We start from the raw sequence: 22,141 nt of genomic DNA on the forward strand, positions 1-22,141 counted from the left end.
ATACGAAAAAGAATTCTTTTTAACCTATAAAGATTTACCAGTATACTTTTGGCATGAAACTCTGTAATTTTAAAAAAATCAAACTGCAGAAAATAAACTTCAAAAACTTGATAGGAGAATTAACCATTGCAGCAAGTACTTTTTACTAGTAAAACGCTGTACCTTTTTGGTCACTATGGCTCAAGAAAGCTGTGATAGGGGCTTCCCTGATGGCACAGTGGTTAAGAATCCATCTGCCAATGCAGGGGACACAGGTTCGAGCCCGGGTCCGGGAAGATCCCACACGTCGTGAAGCAACTAAGACCGTGCGCCACAACTACTGAGCCTGCGCTCTAGAGCCCGCGAGCCACAACTACTGAAGCCCGTGTGCCTAGAGCCCGTGCTCCGCAACAAGAGAAGCCACCGCAATGAGAAGCCCACACACCACAACGAAGAGCAGCCCCTGCTCGCTGCAACTAGAGAAAGCCTGCGCGCAGCAATGAAGACCCAACACAGCCAAAACGAAATAAAATAAATAAAGTTATTTAAAAAGAAAGAAAGAAAGAAAGAAAGCTGTGATGGGGCATAACCACAAGTAAAAGGAAGATGCTGGTAAGATTAGGCTGCTGCTCCACACCCAGGGATGAGGTAGTGACCTTGCTTACAGGAACGTGGAAATGGTAGACTAAGCAAAGGACATGGACAAAATCGAAAGAAAAGAATGAAGCAAATGAAGAAACTAAAGTTCACTGTATCTCAAAATACTAAGAGCCCTTCCTTAAAACTCGAGCATAGCAACTTCAGAACAAAGCGAAACTATCTGTTTCACATGGTTGTCCCTAAACTTACTGACCAGAAATTCAAATAAATCGTAAAGGGCAGATAAACTTATTAATGACAGAACCTTAAACGTCCACGAAGAGAGAAAGGATTGGAAGTGTGGCGAAACACAAGCACAATTTTTACGTCAAGGATCGTGCAGGGTCCTACCACTGGCTAGGGACCTGGTTTTTCTATTCTTTTCCCACCATTAGAGGTGATTACTATACCAACTCTTTACTTTGAAAATGAATAATGAAACAGAAAGCATTAAACATCTATCCTGCCTTTTTAGTAGGAACTGTATTTCAGAGAAACCAATAGTGCCAGTCAAAGGGGAAAGCTTGTCTTTTCAGGAAAATGCCGAGGTATGGAAGTAGAACAATTAGTAGTATTAGAAAAATCACCATTTTCAACTCCTAATGAAATCATTCGTTCAGGCAAAGATAATCAGTGGATGCTAAAACCATTAGGTGGAAAGGTGATAATGAACCGGATGTATGCATAGTGACAAAATACCACTTGCAAAGGGAAAAATGTATCTTTAAAGTAAAGAGACCAGATGCCACAAAACTCTCTTTTCCTGATGTCTAGAATTCAAAAAGTTCCTGGTATTTCCTTTTGATTCCTTTTGAATCTCCATCATTATTCGTCTTCCCTTAAATGGCCCCTGCGGGCTCTTACTATGGACCACTCACTACCGTCTCCCTGAACAAGCTCAAAAAGGTACAAGTACAAGACCTCCTCCCTGACAACTTCTACGCACAGGTCACCAACACTAAACTGCTTTTCTGAATTCACGATCTAAATTTCCAACAGGATGTCCCAAAGGTATGTACCTAATCTCCACAGTCTCGTTAATCCAAAGCTCATGGCCAAGACCTTACCCTTTGGCCATCACCCTAGTTCAGGATCGACGTGCCTCTCTTCTGAACCATTACAGCAGCCTTCTAGTTGGAGGCTGGCTCAAACCTTCTCTCCAACAACGCTCCACAGAGAATTCTTCTAAAATGCCCATTAGGTCACGTCACACCTGGAACAAACATGAGGCAGACCCGGGGACCCGTGGTGTCACAGGAATCCTCACCTCCGTCAGGATTTTCCTGAGCCCAGACTCCCAGCAATATTTCTTCTGTGAAAATACTCACCGCTCTTCAAGGCCCAGTTCCCAAGCTGCCCTCCCTAAGAAGCATTTCCCGACTCTCAACAGAACTGATAATGTCATGCTTTCTGAACTACTAAATTCTGATTTTACTCCTAATTATAGTTCTAACTTATAATTTAGTTAATTTTTAAGATTGCTATTTCCATGATCACACTGACACCTAGGCAGAAGATCACCAGTCACCTTTAAACTCTAGCACTTAGCTCAGTGGCCTGCACCTACGTGGACGGCTTTTTCTGGAATACTTACTATGTTTCCTACTTTCACAAGGTTTCAAAATCCCAGAATTTTAAAGGAACATTTCTATCTGTTGTTTTAAAAATCAAATCAATAAGGAAATGCTTTAATCAGGTATCACGACAAACTTCAGTGGAAATGCACTTTCACTGAAATACAACGACTGTACTTTTTAATTTATACGGAAAGATGTATACCACTGTTAGACGCCTATTTCAATCTAATGTCACACCTACAGTATACAGTGTCTGTGGGAAAATGTGATTATTTCCAATTGCATCTAAAAAGTAGTGTGGCATTTCTCTATGTCAATTATGACATGTAATTCATGCAGCAGGCCACCACAAAGTAATCATATTAAGGCAGATAGGGCTAAAAAAAAAAAAAAAATCAAAAGATCTGTCCTTTCAAACTCCATCTGAAAAATTCTACAATTTTATATTCATAGAATCAACGTTGAGTATTTAATTGGTAAGAAAAATAAAACATACCCCCATAACAAAAAAAATTCTAATTCAATGTTGATATGATAAAGTCAATAATAAATGCATATATTAATTGATTTATGATGTATGAAAAGTCCAGTTACAGTCTCCTTAGTCATTACCAGGTAAGTGAAGAATTTCTAAGATATATTACTAATCATTATGCAACATATCTGTTATTTTTGTCGACAGCACCATGCAGGTGCTACTAGGATTTCAGCAATGTTCGTCCTCAAAATCCTGTCTGAAGTTTGGATCAAGTGCACACACAGAGTATAGTCCTATAAAGCTGTGATTAGTATCTGTGATGTGAGCACATCCATAAACCTAATAACATACAATATATGCATGGATAGTCACTGTTTTCAACTGAAATGGATACAATGCGTTCTATTTTCTATTTGAAAATACTTTTTCCAGTGTAAATGATTTTAAAATTATGGTACTTTTAACTATGTCTATGCAAGACTACATTTTTCATGGACCAAACTATAGTCAACTACAAAAAAGTCAAAATGTTTGTTAAATGTATTTGCAAAACTATTTCATAACCTGAAGAAAAAAATAAACCAACAAATGTTTTCGTCATTGATATTTTCACAAGTTAGAGTTGAATTTATAATAAATTGGAGAATGGGATTTTAAGTCTATTTTATTCTATGATCAAATTAATGTCTCCATTCTGTATACTGGCAAACTTTAAAAAGGAAGAAAAATCTTTTTCTTTAGACTTATAAAAATCTAGCAGTAGGACCAATATAGAAAACCCTAAAAATTACTGAATTTGCTAACAATAAAAAATCATTAAAGCCACTACTTTACATCTAAAAGATTATATAAGAAAAATATCATAATGAATTACTCTCCTTTTTTTAAAATTATAACTTTAATCCTCTCCTTAAGAGACTGGCCCAAACATCCACTCAAGCTTCTGCACTGGGTGGAAAACTTTTCCTCTTGCCAGAAAAAAAACAGATGCTCCTTGCTGTGAGCAGGCATTTTCCTTATCATCTAAATGTACTGCCATATCATCAGGTGTCAAAAAGCCACCCAGGCTGAGAAATGCATATTAATTTGCTGCTCCAGGGTAGCCATAGCTTGGTTATGGAGTAAATCTCTTCCAGGGTAGGGAAAGTGACTGTCCTTTCTGCCCCCTCCCTGAGCCAATAAAAAGAAATAACACAGAACCCACCCAAGGCCTTGGGATAGAGGCTTATTCCTGGCATAGTAAGCTGCAGCTCCAAGGTTTTATCTCTCAGAAACAGCTATTTAGCTGATGGTCAGATTTCCTGGCAAACCTACATCGCTACTGCAGAAATACAGGAATATTTCATAAACATCATAGAAGTAATAGATATTTTTGTGTTAGCAGAGGAATCCCAACTATATTTGCACTTTATTTCAATGTAAAAATTCCAAACATCTTTTAAAAAATCACTAGGAATTGTGCCATATTTTGAAACACCAAACACCCAATGCATATAGATTTCATTTTTGCACCCTCTCTGCATCCTATGGTTTCGAATATTCCTATGTGGTTTTAAGGTTTTAAATTTACAATATTTTTCAACTCTGCAATTGTGGTCAAAGAGAATTCAATCTTCCGCTTTATCATTTCCACAAGAAAAGACAGACAAAAAACAAAGGAAAACCATTTTCAGGATGTCTAACCTGAAATTATGAGGCTGAAGTGAAATGAGTAATTATGGCTTAGGACAATTTTTTTTTTATTGCAGGAAGCTTGCTAAAATCTTCAGTAGTCATATTGTCAATTCAGTGTGGCAGCCCCATGCCTGCCCCTGGGCCAGAGTTTGTCTTTTGTGCCTCCTGACAGCTATACCAGAGTATGACCTTGGAAGCAATGCCAAGGCTAAAGCTTAAAGACAACAACCATAAAATGGTCTGTAAACAGGATTGTTGTCAATGTACTTTTCTGACCTTCAAACCACCCTCCAAGAATTGGGGGGAGGGGGGAGATAAATAAATAAATTCACACACACACACACACACACACAACACAAGTTCAATAGCCAACTTGTAAATGAAGTCAGAAAGTTTGGCAGTCCCTATCAGTTTAAACCAATCGCATACCTATTAAGGCATTTCTCAAAGTAAGGAAACACAGGATTTTATTCCAAACACAGTAATTATCATCACTTATCTTAGGCACATGGCTATTTTCAACTGTAATGAACTAAAAAGCACTATTCGAAATACATGGTGACCGATATCCTGCATGCGATGCCTAACGCCGTTGATCAGAGGTCAAACAACCGGTTCCATATTAGCGGTAATTCCTGTCCCTAAAGTACTGGTACCTGTATGTATACATCTTACTTTAATTTTTGGTAATTGCCTTCTTCCACATTCTTAATCATTATTAATGAGAGGGGTGGAGGAGATAAAGAAAATAATGTGTGTTTAAAATTGGTTCCTACAAACATACGGACACCAAGGGGGGAAAGTGGCAGGGGGGGGGGGGTGGGATGAATTGTGAGACTGGGATTGACATGTATACACTAACGTGTATAAAACAGATAACTAATAAGAACTGCTGTATAAAAAATAAAATAAAATAAAATTTGTTCCTACTTCTGAGCAGAACTATGACAGGACAAAGAGGATTCGAGCATTCATAGATTTTTTGTCAAAACAAAATTCTGTCTAATAGTAGACTATATGTCTATCATTTATTTATCTATAAATGATATATAGCCTAGTAAAATGCGGTAGAATTTGCAACAAGAGACACTGATTACACTGACATTTTAAGTTGTTTAAAATTAACAAACAAAAGGGTCAAAGTCCAAAGATTTTGAATGCCAAAACGTTTACCACAGCACCTCTTTAGCTCAAATTTCGTAAGTAATAAATATTTTATTTTTAACTATTTTAATTTTCTTTTTAAACCGAGTTTATGTTTTGAACAGAAATTAGTAAAAAAAAAGAAAAACAAAAGTTGAAAAATATTAATTTAGCCAAGCAAATTTTTGTATTAATGTATAAAGTAAAATCTCCTAGCGTGCGCATCAAATTTTATTAGTTTTCTTTTTCCTTTGAAATGTTAAAGGTACCATACACAGTTCTCAAAACTCATTCTGGCCTTAAAAATTCTGAACTATAACTCATGCCTTTTCCAGCATGTATCATAAATACATGCTCAATAGCTTCTAGATCATAAAATTACATTTAGATCAGTGGGACACTCAAAAATGTTAAATACACCAAAAAAAAAAAAAAACATGTTGGAACTCTCCAATATGGAAGAACACATTTGAGAACTAAAATTAATTTTGCAAATAAGTTTCCTGTTGCACAGCAAATGCTTCAGGTTGACATGTTCACAAAACCAGAAGCTTGCCATTACAGGTTTATCTCACAACTTACAACTGACCTTGTTAACAGTCTTGATATCAGGTAAGAAAAATAACCCCTGGAACAGATACACATCAGGCTATAACATAAAGGATCTGGCATAAAACGGGTTGGTCAAATCTCACATGGAGGTACACCAACTTAGGAAGGCCATGGTGTTTCCAGAGGTGACCATCAGAGCACAAAGGTCTCTGAAGCTACCAGACCTGCTTGTGGAGCAGACCAGGAAATCCAAGAAGAAAAAGATCAGCAAAACTGAGCCGCATTCAGGCTCCTTATTGGAACCAATCTCCCCAGTTGCTCCTAACCCACCTCAACAGTTCAGAATGCCATGAAAAACTTTAGATACAGAATTTTAAAAGCTGGAAGGAAAAAGCTAGAGAACAGCCAGCTGAAGCTCTCACTGTCTAAAAAAAGAAACGGGGACTCTGAGAAGTTATGACAAATGCTCTATGGAGATTAGGATGACTAACCAGATCCCACAGTTATACCTCCCCACTTCAATGCCCAATTTCTGAGTGATGACACTTCCAAGTTCTCATTCTCCATCTAAGCAGGAAGCGCAGTTTACCTGGGTATAACTGGGTATAACTTCTGATATTCAGCCGTTCCTATATAATGACCCCCTCCCATGGGAAAGTATCTCCCAAGTTCTTGCTTGTCAAGTAGGACAAAGCCATTACACCATCTTGAATCACAACTTCTATTTATGTTACAGATGGTTGGTTCATTGATAAATACTACATAGTCTTAGGAATAATCAAGCGTAAAATGTTTGTTTTAAAATTGTCTTAGGAACTTCTCTGGTGGCGCAGTGGTTAAGAATCCTCCTGCCAATGCAGGGGACATAGGTTCGAGCCCTGGTCCGGGAAGATCCCACATGCCACGGAGCAATTAAGCCCATGCGCCACAACTACTAAGCCTGCACTCTACAGCCTATGAGCCGCAACTACTGAGCCTGCATGCTGCAACTACTGAAGCCTGTGCACCTACAGCCCATGCTCCGCAACAAGAGAAGCCACCGCAATGAGAAGCCCGAGAGCACTGCAAGGAACAGTAGCCCCCGCTCACCGCAATTAGAGAAAGCCCGTGCGCAGCAACGAAAACCCAACTCAGCCAAATATAAAAAATAAATAAATTTATAAAATTATTTTAAATACAATGGTCTCTTGTCTGATATAACTGGGATTATCTCCTTTATCTTATGAAAACATGCATAAGGGGTGAGGAGAAGGTAGATGGGGAGGAAGTGTAATCTTTTTTCAAGTTACAAAGACGTTACCTCCACCTGTGTTCTGAGGAACTAAGGAAAAGAGCTAAAAGAGAAGCAGCAAAAACAGCAGCTCCGGTTTCATTTCTTTCACAGAATTTCACAAAAACCACCACGGTCACTTAGTTGTTCTACAGCCACCTACACCCCACAGTCAGCAGGGTCGGGACCCCCACTTCTGACCTTACTCCTTCCACCAAGGGCAAGTGTAGGAGAAAAACACAGGATACCAAGGCTGCGAGTCAGATGCCGTTCATTTTCCACAACAACAATAGAGAATGTGAGCGGCGCTTGCTTGACTCCGCGAAACCAACTGGAATCTGACACAATTTTCCAACATTTTAGAAAGTGCTACACGCTTCTTATTTTGAAGGTACAAAATACCCATCTACATTTCATTTTCTTTCAAAGACACATAACTCCAAATGTTCATATCTCAAAACTAAAATTGTAAATAACGATCGCATCTGGCATCAGGAGCGAACTGCACAAGAGAGGGAGGGAACAGATACGAGGAGGTGAGGGAGACAGAGTAAAACACTTAGTCGCCTGATTCCAAAAGATCTGCCATCTTACATCTTATCCAAATGTGCAAGATTAATCTTTTATGCTTACCTATCTAAATATTTTACCTTAATTTTAAAGCTATATATATATATATATTCAAAGAAATTGCTAAAATTTGAAAACATTTTTACCTTAATCTTAAAGCAATATATATCCAAAGAAATCACTACAATTGGCACCATATATAATTAATGTGGCAATGTAAATATTAGCAGCTCCTTACATTTTTCCGTTTACAAACATAACTTCAATGGACTGGGTGGGTCAGCAGAACAATTGAGTCATTCCTGCGAAAAGTTCTCGGGTACCATCTATAATTTAGTTTCTGTAAAGTTCTCCCCTTAATTGTGAAATGGCCTCCTCAGGTAAACCATTTCCACAGATACATTTTTGAAAAATGCAGAAGATCACTTTTATCTCCTCTAAAACTTTCCGTTAAGCAATTAAAATAGGAATCTAAGAATAGTCAGCACTAATCAGCAGTAAGTAATAAAGTTTATTAATTATTAAAACTGGCATCATTTTTAAAACTTCACCAAGTCTATATTATATCTTAACATCTTAGGCTTGAGTAAAAATATGCTAGCTTCATTAATATCACTACTAAAAATCGGACTTTGTTAACTGATCTCCATTTCTTTCCCTTTTTGGGGGGAAACTTTTGTCTTTGTTTTCTCTAATCCTTGTAATTGATATTATTGCTGTTAGTGTTATTGAGAAATAATATATTCAGCCCTTTTCTTGATATCTTACGTGCATTGCTCAAAACAGCTTAACAACAGCAAAGTAAATAATGATATAATTGGGTTATAACCCAAAAACCGAAAGAAGTTATCTATGAGGCTCCACCTCCACAAGAGAAGCATTTAGAATAAAGAAATTAATGGCTCAGACTTCTAAAGAATTAAGTCCTTCTCTCCAAACCCCATCAGCAGAAAAAGCATGTTCTCTGAGAAGAATATTAATTTTCAAGGAAACTACTTCAGTCCTCAAATTATAACTGAAAATTATAATTTTAGAAAATGTGATTCTGGGAAATTTCTGAGTGATTGCTGTTGACCCCACACACACACCTTAAAAAATAAATCTTAACAATCTGAATAAAGTGAAAAAGAAACAGCTGACGCAGGAGGCTGTCAGGATAAAAACTGAAGACAAAGTGGGAGCTCCCAGTCCTGAAGATGCAGCGTGTCTAAAGCTGACGCATTTCTCAAACTCAGGCTTGTAGCAGTAAAGGGGGCCAACCTTGAACCACTATTTAACAAAATCATTTGAAGAACTTTTAACAGAACTCATTTTCAAAGCAAAAACCATATTTCAGGGAACAAACAGGTATGTCAGGAGGCTCATGGAGCCATCCGGTTCTCGGCACAAAATGTGGGTGGTACAACCTACATCGTACCTTCTTGTTTTGGAAAAGGTTAGATTTACAGAAAAGATGGTACAGAGAGCTCCTGCATACTCTTTACCCAACGTCCTCCAATGTTGACATCTTCCATAACTTTGGTTTATCTGTCAAAATGAAGACATTAACATCGGTACGACACTGTTAACCGAACTACACACTTATCTGCAAGTCATCAGTTTTTTCCACTAACATCCCTGTTTTGCGGCAGGATCCCGTACTGCATTTAGCTATCGTGTCTCCGCAGACTCCTGATCTGAGACTGTTTCTCAGTCTTCCCTGGTATTTTGCGACCATGACATTCTTTAAGAATGGTGGTCAGGTATTGTGTAGAACGTCCCTCAATTTTGGTTTGTCTGAAGGTTCCTCATGATTAAACTGGAGTCAAGAGTTTTGGGGAAAATTCCACTGAGGTCCCATCTCATTACACTACATCAGGGGCTCATACCATTACCATGAATTATCACTAGTGATAACTAACCTTGACCACTGGGTTCAGGTCAGTTCACCACAGTTCCCCACTATAGAGTTAATGTTTTTCTCATTCCATCCTCTGTTCTTTGGAAACAAATTACTAAAGGCAGCCAATCCTTGAGAGGAGGGGAATTAAGCTCCACCTTCTGGAGGGGGAAGTATAACATATATTATTTGGAATTCTCCTGCGAGGAAATTTGGACCTTTTCCCCATTTTATTTTTTATTCAATCACTTATCAGTATCACTGTAGTCGCGTGGATATTTATTCTGGTCTTTCAATTAAAATCCAATTATATCATTATTTACTTTGTTGTTGTTAAGCTGTTTTGAACAACACACATAAAATATCAGGAAGAGGGCTGAGTATATAATTTCGCAATAACAATGATAAAAATATCAATCACAAGGATTGGAAAACACAAAGACAAAAGTTCCCCCCAAAAAGGGGGAAAGAAATGGAGATCAGTTACCAAAATCAGATTATTAGTAGTGATATTAATGACGCTAGCATATTTTCACTCAAGACTAAGATGTGAAGATATAATATGACTTGGTGAGGTTTTAAAAATTATTTTGGTTTTAATAATAAATGCTGGTTATTCTTATATTCCTATTTTAATTGCTTAACAGAAAGTTTTAGAGGTGATAGAAATGAGAAGGTTGTTACGAAATATTTTACAGTTTAAAATATTCAACTAAATGAACAGTGGGCAATATATAAAGTCTGTAAGTATGCTGGAAAGTGGGTAGCATACTTAAGAGCACAGAATATGAAACAGGACAATTGAGATTCATAACACAACTTTATCTTTCAGCAGTTGGTTTAATTCTTAGGTGAATTATTTAAACTCTCTCAGGTTCTACCTCCTCACCAATAAACTGGGAATGGCCACACTACTTACACTTCAGAAGGTGATTAAATGAGATACAACACATAACACAGCCAGCAAGAAGCAAGTACTCAGATCAACTTGGCTATCATTACACGAAAATACCAAAACCTCAGAAACAGTACAGTTTGGAGATGGGACAGATGGAAACCATTTTTATCCCCACCCTGTAAAAAACATTGCCCCAAAGGCAGTCCAGCACATGATGGCACCTAGAACACATGCAAATTAAAACAGAGCTGCCCCAGCAGCTGGAAAGCAAACACCAGGTACCTCAGTCCCAGCACCTTACTAGGCTCTTCTCTTTAGTAACAGGACATGACTTTGTGACCCAAAGTAGGTACGTTTATAAGCTGAAGTATTAAAAATTAAAAATAGACACCAACTTAGAAAGATGAAATGAGGCCAAAATATTTTTAAGTGTCTAAAGAATACGTGAATTTTTGTTCAATATAATTTAATCAGTGCCAGTTCCTGGTCTCCTCTCCCAAATCAAGAAAAACGGGTGTAACATCTTCATTTCCCTCTGTGTGATATGTAACTTCGAGGCTGCTCAACAAGGATTCTGACATTGCTTCGGATTTACATTCCTGGAATGGTTTGTGAACTCTAAAAATAACACACCCAGGCTTAAACATCTTCTCAATAGCACTTCAGGATTTCATAACTTAGAACACAAATTATAATATTTAAAGTATGTGAAGGGGGATTATATTCCTAAATGTGGCACAGAAATAGATGAGTCTCAGTTATTAACAGCTCAGGCTAGGGCAGCTTGGCACTTGAGGTTAGCCTATTTTAAAAATGAGTAGAACCATCACTTACTGAACAAAAACGCAGTGCATTCAAATTGAGATCTTTTAATATGCAAAACAGAAGGGTGAAATTTATAGTTTCAGAGGCCTTTTACGGGAAGTACAAATGTTGTAGCAGGATAGCCTAAGACCTGGGTCTCAGCTGGATTTCCCTTGAAGCAAATACCCCAGAAAATTAAACACAGCTATAGGGCTCTCACAAAGGAAACGTAGTTTTAAAAAACTTCTTAGTCCATCCTTTGAGGTTTTAGATGGTTATTGTAACTAGCTGGCAGCTATGGTTGGCCCATAAAAAGCCAAAAGATAGACAACTATTTTTTTAATAGCAAGCTGGTCAAATGGACTAATTCAAAAATAAAATATTTACCACTATGACTCACCTTCTACATTAGAAAGAAGAAATGAGAAGAAGCAGACCAAGAAGCCAAAGGTTTGAGAAGAGGATGAGAAAGCAAAAAATAGGTAAATTTAGAATATCACATTATTTACTTATTTTTTAATGTCTGTACATAATTTACTTGATCAAGATTATAAGCTTTGGGCTTCCCTGGTGGCGCAGTGGTTGAGAGTCTGCCTGCCAGTGCAGGGGACACGGGTTCATGCCCCAGTCCGGGAAGATCCCACATGCCGCGGAGCGGCTGGGTCCGTGAGCCATGGCCGCTGAGCCTGCGCGTCCGGAGCCTGTGCTCCGCAACGGGAGAGGCCACAGCAGTGAGAGGCCTGCGTACCGCAAAAAAAAAAAAGATTATAAGCTTTTACAAAGGTTCTGCATAAAAAGAAAAGTTCTCATTTTTTTTTAAATTCTAAAGAGAGCAAATGTCCATTTCTTTTTTTTTTTAATTGAGGCATAGTTGATTTACAGTGTTGTGTTAGTTTCAGGTGTACAGCAAAGTAATTCAGTTATATATATATAATATATATAGAATATCATTTTACAATGAATGAACAAACGAATGAATGAATGAGCCAGTAAGCAGCTATTTTAAAGAGCCACGTGGAACACGATTCAATTGTCATTGCTATTGTATTGTCTGTGTATCAACTGCAAAAGTTTTCTCGCTCTCAGTAAAACAGAGAGCAGACATTTTCTGGAGGCTTCTTGTGCCTGACTGGTGACCCTAATGCTGGGAATTCAGTGTCCTGACTTTACATATCTAAATGCACTTGAACTAAGATTGCAGGGGAGGTGGGATGTGCCAAGTAACAGTAAACAGAAACAGTGCTTTTATCATAGCTTCTACCTAGAAAAATATTTCCCATTCTAGTCTTGTATTGATAACAGAGGATCCGATATCTCAATGGGGTGTTGTAATACTTTAAAAAAAAAACTAAAATTAATCGCTTTTCATTTAAAATTTTGGGCTAAGTGTGAAAAGAAGTGAAGTGTCACAAAACCAAATATGCTAAATGTTCCAGATTCTATTCTAAGAAAAACTAGCCCAAAACGAAGACATATCAAAATAACGATTATATTCCTATTTGCCATTTCTTGACAGACAAAGATAACTTCCGCTTCCCGCTGGACCCAAGTTCTTTAAAAAACACTGTGCCCCGGAATCAACAGAGAAGCTTTAAAGAAAAACACACAAACGTCCTGAAATGGGTAAATGAATCTATTGGTATAAGTGTGTTTCATCTTTTAAAAGTCCACAGGTAATTTTGATACACAGCCAAATGGAACTATTAAACTATTCAGTAAGACAGTAAGTTCTGGAACTCATTAACAGTACCAGTTACTTCTTGGTGCTCTGCATCCTACCCCTCACCCCCCAGCCCACCCCATCTAGGACTTCTCACAGAGCTCTTTATACATCATAAGTACTTTTCACTTTATTATTCATGAATTTATGGGGAGCAATTATCAATAGCTTTAAAAATGTTTGTTTCTTTGGTCAAATAAATCTACTTAAGGAATCTAAGAAAATAATCAGAGATGTCAACATAAATTGGTGTATAAGGATATTCTCTGAAGAGTACTTCTAAAGGTTACTTATAAGAGCAAAAAAAGAAAAAAAAAGCGAAAGTATAAATATGTTAAGCAACAAGAAAAATCACCAAATAAAGTTAATAAACAACTCCAAAAAAATCATTACATAATAGAACCTTGTGCAAAGTATCGATATTTACAAGACAAAGGAAAATGCCCTCAGTATAACACAGATTAGGGAAAAAGGCAGGAAATTAAACTGTACTGATTGGATGACTCCCCATTGGTACCAAGGACAGCCACCATCTGTGTAGAGCTATACTATGCTCCACAGAAGTCCTCAAATTCATACACCAAATGTCAACACTCATCATCAAGACCCCAAATTACCTATCTGCTTCTTTATATTATTCATTTCTTTAGAAAATGCAAAGAGCAAGAAATACTATTATCGGGGGAAAAAAAGCTGTTTGGGGACTCAAAATATACCACAAGAAAGATTTGTAAAAATCATTTTCTAAAGTTAGAAGGAAGATCTCACATTACTTTGAATGTAATGGAAAGAGAGGTGACAAAGACATAATTAAGACAGCACCTCTTCCAAGAGTTTGCATGCATCAGGCGTATTGGAAAGATATCAAATATGACAAGCAACTAAATCAAACAGAAATAATAAACCCAGAGGGTCAGAAAAATCCAGAGATGTTCTTAAACATCTCTAAGAAATGGGGAAAAAAATTTTTTTAACCTAATGATGCCAAGGAAATATGTTCTCTCACCACTTTCCTCCCCTTCCCTGATCAGGTAAGAATCTCCCTTGGAAACTAGTCAAAATATGATTTTATGCTAATTCCACCCATGTTAATTGGGGGGCAATATAACTTAGAAAAACAACACCTCTTATTATTTATGGGAAGGAACAACAGCTTACAACCACTGCCCAACGAACAGAACAGAGACCTGATTCCTAAAACCTCATGGCAGACTGATTCTGATAAGTGCCTCATTACAGTGGAATGAATCAAACCCTGTCCACATCCTTGGTGGCCTCTTCATTCACAGGGACACGGACCTAGTAAGGATGGCTAAAGAGCTGGCAGAACGACTTGAGAATTCACACTGACTGAAATACTCTTTCCCAAGATGACGTATTAATATGCACACACAAAATCTCAAATGAAAATACATCTTCTAGCAAGATACTTTCCACACAAATTGTGAGCAAAATGGTCTCTAAGAGTTGAAAAGGGCAGTCAGCCACAAAGAGCTGGGTAACAGGAATAAGCCAATGTTCCAAAGAACTCTGAAAAACAGCCAAGATTCTCTTCCCCTCTATGCCTCACTGCCAGATAAGACTTTGACAGAATTTAAGAAATCCAGAAGCCCGTGAAACCCTTGGTCTCTTCGAGCCCTCACCTGGCTTAGCAGCATCAAAATCTGTGAACTTTGCCCTCTGAACTTGACAGTGGGATGAAACAGTATTACTGTTTTAACTGGGAAGACTCCACCTCTCATCTGTGGTTTTGAACCACAAGGGAGAGTTCAACGTGGCTGTGTTCTCACACACGAGAAAGGAACTGCCTGGTTCAGAAATAAGAGATTTTAACTGATTGGTGACATTACACTAAAACTGTTTTGCTTATTTAACTTGGAAGAATAGAAGCTACTTACGTATGCAGATGAGTTATACAAGAACACCAACCTATTTTAACCATTAGAGATCAATGAATCACAGGACTGTGAACCCTTCACTAATTGATTTCCATGTTTTTATACAGAAAACCTAAACCTCTACATGCTGATAAGAATTTATAACATCTTGAAATTGCCCAGCATAGGTAAACTCTCATGGACGCAACAGAAATAAATACATTTAATACTGATAAGCAAGTATGCTTTCCTCCAAGCATCCTTTCTCAATATTGAAGACATTGGAAGTTGTTTTATAACTGAAAATAAGACAGCAGTTATCAGACATACACCTGTTAAAAAAAGAAAAAAACAGCTCAGACTAAAATACAAACAGCTTTAAAATCTAGACTAGGAAACTTAGTAAATAGGTTATTTGAAAAGTAAAGCCAAAGATAATTCAAAAGACAAATTCGTTACACGTTACCTTTTATGTGTGTCGTACGTGAATACGGTTTCATCGAGGGATATGTGTGTGAATCAAGGTCTCTGCCGTGGGAAAGTGTAGGCATCTGGCTACGTTAAATACCACTCCCAATAGGGAAAAAGCTTGTTGGGTAAAGTGACCATTTTTAAAACAAAATTATATTCAAGTTTGTGTTACAATGCTGATACTTATAATGTGAAAACACAGTATAAATGTCCAACAATAAGAGAATGATAAAGTATACTCTACCCTGGGATACTTTGTGCTCATTAAAAATATTTTCTAACAAAACTCACACCAGGGGAAATCCCTATGAGATGAAAAAAATGTAGAAATAATCAGGATGCAAATATGTAGACAAAGAATGACTCCGACTTTGTGTGTGTGTGTGTGTGTGTGTTCACTTATATCTTAGTACTGGTTGTTGATGACTTTGGAATTATGGATAATGTAATTTTGTTCTGTTCTACTAGTTGCCCAATTTTTTACAATGATAGACACATGTTATTTAAAAGAGAACGAATGAGGGACTTTCCTGACAGTCCAGTGGTTACGACTCCATGCTTCCACTGCAGGGGGCGCAGGTTCAATCTCTGGTTGAGGAACTAAGATCCCACATGCCACATGGCACGGCCAAAACATAAAACAAAATCAAAGAGAATGGTAGTGAGGTGGACATGGTTAACTGGCCATAAGCATCTCCACCCTCTCCAGGCAGCTTCCCTGGGCTGCAGAGCCTGGAAGGCTAAAGTCCGTTTCCCAGACACCCCTAGACATAAGGATCTGGAGCAAACTACATTCTGCCCATTTGGATTCAACAGCCTGAGATTTTAATGATAATTGTGAAATAGGGGATTTTCTTGGGCTGTTCTTAGTGGCAAGCCGTGGAGATGACGGCGTTTTCTAGTGTGTTCCTGGGTTCAGGCCCAGCTCCACAGGTGACAGGCGTCAAGGTGAGCACAGGTGGAGACAGTGCTAACGTCTCCTGGGCCAATGCATGCAGCAGGACGCCAGGTCCTGCACCTCTGCCCCCTCCCCGGGCCAGCTAGACACGCTGTACTGCATTGTCCAGAAAGCCCTGGGGGCCCAGCCTATGGCCTGCTCTTCTAGCCCTTCCAATAATTTTCTGAAAAACAAATTCTCAACATTAAGTCCTTTTCTGTTGAAAATAGCTCCTGTGGTTCTGTTTGCTGTAACTGAAGCTGACTCATACAGCCAAGATGTCGAATGAGTTAAAAAGAAAACTTTGATTACCTCAGTGACTCCTGACCCCCTATCCTTCAACTAAGCGAAAACCTTTTTTTAAAGTAATATATTTTTTTAAAGTACCAACTTGACTTGTTATATATTTGTGAATATCCATGGAAATCAGGTCTATTCCGATTACAAATTAAAGGTCACGAGGCCTATTCGTCTTTGAATAGACTCTACTGCATGATAAAGCATTCTAAATTTTCAGGCTAATCTCAATGAGAAGAAACTCATCACATATCTAATAAAATATAACAGAAGAGTTAAACCCCTCATCCAAAATATCAGACTATAGTACGTTGCATTTTCTTGGTAGATTCTTCTCAGTTTAAACTTACATATTCCCTTCTTCTTTTTTTTTTTTTCTTTACTTGAACTGGTACGAAGAAGAGTTTGTTGAAATGTGAAACCAAGATAAAAGAAATATTTAAAACAGGTATTTTGACATAGATGCAAAGGATAAATCAAGCAAATATCAAACTACATTGATTTTTACTATTAATATGTGATTAATATACTTCCACACTTCTCGATATGTATGGTGCTCAATTACTGGCTGCACTGAAAAATGTTTATTAATTCATTCAACAGATGTTTGCTGAGAATCTGTTTTATAGATTCAGCAGTGAAAATGACAAGCACAGCTTAAAGCTCATTGGGTAAAAGGTTAGAGGTATAACAGAACGGGATGGTACGGCTTCTGTAGGAATATATGACAAGGAGCATTAACACAAACTGGAAAAAAGGTAGACTAAATAGACTAAAATAAAGCTTATTTATTTAGACTAAATAAATTAGGTCATGGACAAATTAAACTTGGTCAAAGGAGAGAATATTATTAAGACTAGACAGTACACTTCCATTTCGTTTCAACTGAGTAGAGAGAGCAAATGACCATGGATGGCGTCCACTTTCATCCTTAACGGTTCACATGCTGTGATTTCTTTAATGTACCTCAGGGGCCAACATGAATATGTGTTTATACATGCACAAAAGATCCCTGTAAGGACATGCAAAAAGCTCATAATGGGGTTTCCCAGGAAGAGACACGGGGTGACCAGCAGACAAGTTAGGACTTAGGAGAGGGCCCTTAGGTGTACATACTTCATGTTAAAAGGTTTCATTTTTCATCATAGGAACATATTATCCATTTCAAAAATGGATACATAAATAGATACACAATATATAGCAAGGATTTAATCAGAAAATTCAAGGGCAATACAAAATAAGTTATCTGAACCTTGGTGTGAAGGTCACAGAGGATGTAGCGGGGACACCATGGAAGCAAAGACCTGGTCCATGGCTGACTCCCATCACTGACAGAAAGACGACAGGAACTAGAAGCAGTTACCTTCCTGTCACAAGCTGCAGGGCTGCCGGCGGTGTTTTGTTTGAGGAAGCCAGCGGTTGTCGACCAGCGCGTGGGGTTTTTCCGTGAAGGTTCTTCAGAGGAGAAGTTATTATCACTGACAGACGTGGAGAGGCCAATTAAGGCTGGGTCACTGCTTCGTCGGACGTGAAGAGGCATATCTACAACACAAAGCAGCGTTATTAAAGAAAACCTAACGTCTGAAAACTACATATTAGGATAAAGGTAGTTAAAGCAAAAGAGTAAAGAATAGAATAACACTTTAAGGTGACAGTGGGCCAGCCTCCTAAATAGAAATTCCCTTAGTCCCTTTAAAAACGTCACTGCGAAAGAAATATGGTACCTACAGGATATCTGGAGGGAGAAGGCCGGGATGGCATCCGCACTTCGCCCTGGTCACCTGTGTGGCTCTGGGCAAGTGGCCTCCCTGTCTTCTGCCTGTGGCCCTTCCTACACAAACAGCAATAAAACAGTACTTCTCTCCTAAGGGTACCGGGAGGACTGAATGAGCTAAAGTGCGTAAGACAGTGCCTGACACACGGTGTGCACTCAATAGAGAGTGACAATAATCACCACTGCTGTTCTTATCATCCTGATATTGGTTTGGCTCGGCTATTGAAGAAATCTGTTAAATAAAATATTTCCTTTGTTTCACAAAGTATTATCAGAAAGTACAGAGCACAGACATGTTTCTTATCCTTAAGAAAACGGAACTCTTAAGAGCAGCACACCAATACGCAGGTAGTGTCTGCCGTATACTCACATACACAATTACATAAAAGATGGTGCTTTAGCAACTGTATTCAAATGAAAGAGGAGTGTGTTTGCAATGACTCTAACAAAATCAACAACAAACCCAGGCTAAAATCTGTAATGGTAGCACTGAGAGCATCCTAGCAGATGTGATCACTGTTACAGAAAAGGAACAGAGCTACAAAACCAGAGAGAAGAATAAAGGCAAAGGAGTCTGTAGCACTGAGAATCAGAACCAAAAGCCCCACACATCAGCAGAGTGAAAAGCATAATAAACATAAGACAAAAGTTTTAGATGAAATTACGCTTAATCTTTTCAAAAACTAGGATACAAGTTAAGTGTTTATAAAAAGCCTCTAACAAAGCAGCTTTAGCAGTGAAGGAGTAAACTCATCATTTACCATGAGAAACATTTTTGGAATATTGACACGTTTGCTCAGTGGTGTGGCTACGGAGAACCTTGAGGATATGAAACTAAAGATAGACTATTTACATACATTGAATGTTATATTTAAACCATTGTCAAGCCAATATGTTAAAGCAAATTAGAAACAACCAGAGAAAACAGAAGCATATGAAATCATAATAACATTGCATTTAACGTTTGCTTCCAATAAAGGATTTGATAAGCAAGAAAGAGCCTGAATAACACTACCAGAGAAAAAAATATACTGAACATTTAATATTGTTGGTGGTTATCCTAACTTGCTGAAACACATACATGAAAATTATGGGGAAGAATAATTTTCAATTTTCAGTGTGTAAAAAGTGTGTGTAAAAACTTGTGACAGCTCTTGCTGCTTATAATTTGCACCAAAAAAATAAAAATAAAACACAACGAAGAACTATACAGTCACTCTCAAAACAAGTTCACAAAAATGTACATCTAAGGAACTATGTATGTTAATAGTACAATGCTCTTACCATAAAAAAGTTCCCTCTCAATTAACAAAATTGTTCCCAGATTCAAAGATCAAAAATGTAAGCAGAAAAGCAATAAAGTGGGGAGGAGGAAGAATAAAATACTTCTGGGAAATTACAATAATGCTCCTTAGATATGAGCTCTGTTGCTTTCCAATTAACAGGGTCGCTGATTACTTAGTTGTTAAGGAATTCTGTAGTATCCCTCAAGTTGTGTGTGTGTGTGTGTGTGTGTGTGTGTGTGTGTGTATTAAGTCTAAAAGAAGCACTATTCGTTCACAAAAGGCCTTTTAAAATGGTACAGAGGTAATGACTGAAAGCAGTACCCACAATAATAAAATAACCACATGAAAGTCCATGTCAACCCCCAAATAAATTCAGGGACTACAAATTTCACTTGGACACAATAAAGCAGCTTACTCAACTTGTTTTTGAAAATTTCCCCAAGAGAAATACATTGCAGACATGATTCAGATTAGATGAATTAGGATCATCTTCTGAAGGGACATGACCTCTGTGTTAATCTGTTAGTCTGAAACAGACACAAATAATTAGCACTCTGCCTCTCTGTATCTGTAACTCTCAAAATTCTAGATGCAGGGAAAGAAAGAGGATGCGAGGCCAGGGGGGTTACAGCAGGACTGCAGACCCTTGGGTTGCACCTTCTGGGGAGATGCTGGGGCACAGCCCCCAGGCAGCATCTACATCAACCACACGGTAAAGGATGTCCCAGGAGACGTGCTACTAGGCAGCCCTTCCTACGAGTTGCTCACAATTCATTCCACTTCTTGTTTTCATTTTAGTGATACCGATAAAAGAAATGAATATAAGGACAGTCTGGATCTTTCATTTGCACCATCCTGTAACTGAGTACCCCCATGCAGTTTCAGACCCCATGGTTACAGTGGTGACCACAGTCAAATTCAGGAAGGTGTCCTAGATCTGATTACCAGGCGAATGAGAAAAGAACAGAACTCATTTTAAAAAGTAAACAACGTGTTCTCAACAAAGGAACACCAAGTGACATCATGATGAACTTGAAGTTAAGGTTTTCTTGCAATTGTTCAGCTGCAAGAACAGGGTATCAGAGTGCACACGGGCAGCAAAACTGGGTCCAAATATAAAGACCCTGTAACACACCACGTGTCCATGCCCATACTGCCTACGATTTAGACACAGTGTCTCACACTGATGGTGAAAATCTACATTTTTATTGGTTTATAATTTCTTCTTTGTTTTATGGTTGTGTGAAAATTATGTCATTTTCATCCAGTTTATACACACACACACACACACACACACAGATTAAATAACATTAAAAAACCAGTGACTTGAAAGGATCTAAATCATTTTTTGTTTTTAACGTTAGTCCCAATGGAGGAACATCCAACTTGCTTCACAGATGAGTAAGCGGAGGTTCGGAGAGGTGACAGGAGGAGCGCAGGGACAGTTTCCTGTCCAGAACTTGAGGCACCTGGGTCAGTGCTCCATCACCACCCAAATCAAGAAATTAATTCTATTATTCAACCATTCATTGGAAAACAAACTCCACTTCTAGCTACTTGCAGATATAAACATTAGTCTCAATTTTGTAAAAGGGAAGAATTTTGTTGTTTTCATAGTAAAATTACTTACACCTAGAAATCAAACACCGATTTTAACTAATAGCATCATTAGATTTGGGAGAGTTAAAGAACTATTACATCAGCTATACATACAGACTGAAACAACTGGAGCCCCAATTTCAAAAATGTTAGCAGACATCTGGGTTCTCACTGCTGCTTCTGCATTCAACCTGCTGCGATATGACCTAGTATACGAAGAGAAAACAAGCTCCACAAATATTTAGCTGGGAGAGGAAATCAAATGTTAGTAATCTTTTCAGATAACTGTAAATCTTCTTCTTTGATAGCACACCAAAACTTGAGAAATTAGTTTCTCAAAGGTTAGCTACAATACGGAATGTAAACCTCCCGTTCTTTGTTACATCTGTCTGTCTTACACCTGGAATGGATCTTACCTGGGATGAATTTTGTAACATTAGTTATTTGGAATATATTAATTGGGTTTTGCCAATCTTCTGAATGTTGATATATTTCTTTATATCAGAAAATCACATATGTGAATATCATTACCAATTCCATCAGAAAAAGCATTAATACTGGGAAGTTGTCATGCTCACAGTGGGATATAAGTTTTTCCAAAATCTAATTCTACTAGAAAGCTTGAATGTTATCTTTGGCAACAAATATTGTCAGTCATTTGCCATGTAGTGACAGGCTCACTTCATCCATTTTCTAGAAACCCTGCCAGACACCAAA

The 22,141-nt window shown here is 37.9% G+C and overlaps 1 protein-coding gene across 1 annotated transcript in view; it reads right to left on the minus strand.

Moving 5' to 3' along the window:
- PARD3 (par-3 family cell polarity regulator) overlaps positions 1-22,141 on the minus strand; it is a 377,491-nt gene that overhangs the window by 325,375 nt on the left and 29,975 nt on the right. Inside the window, 1 exon segment of the mRNA XM_024766062.1 lies at positions 18,129-18,307. Coding sequence (XP_024621830.1) covers positions 18,129-18,307 — 179 coding nt within the window.

Source organism: Neophocaena asiaeorientalis, unplaced genomic scaffold, assembly GCF_003031525.2.
Source record: "Neophocaena asiaeorientalis asiaeorientalis breed wild unplaced genomic scaffold, Neophocaena_asiaeorientalis_V1.1 scaffold217, whole genome shotgun sequence".
Lineage (NCBI taxonomy): Eukaryota > Metazoa > Chordata > Mammalia > Artiodactyla > Phocoenidae > Neophocaena > Neophocaena asiaeorientalis.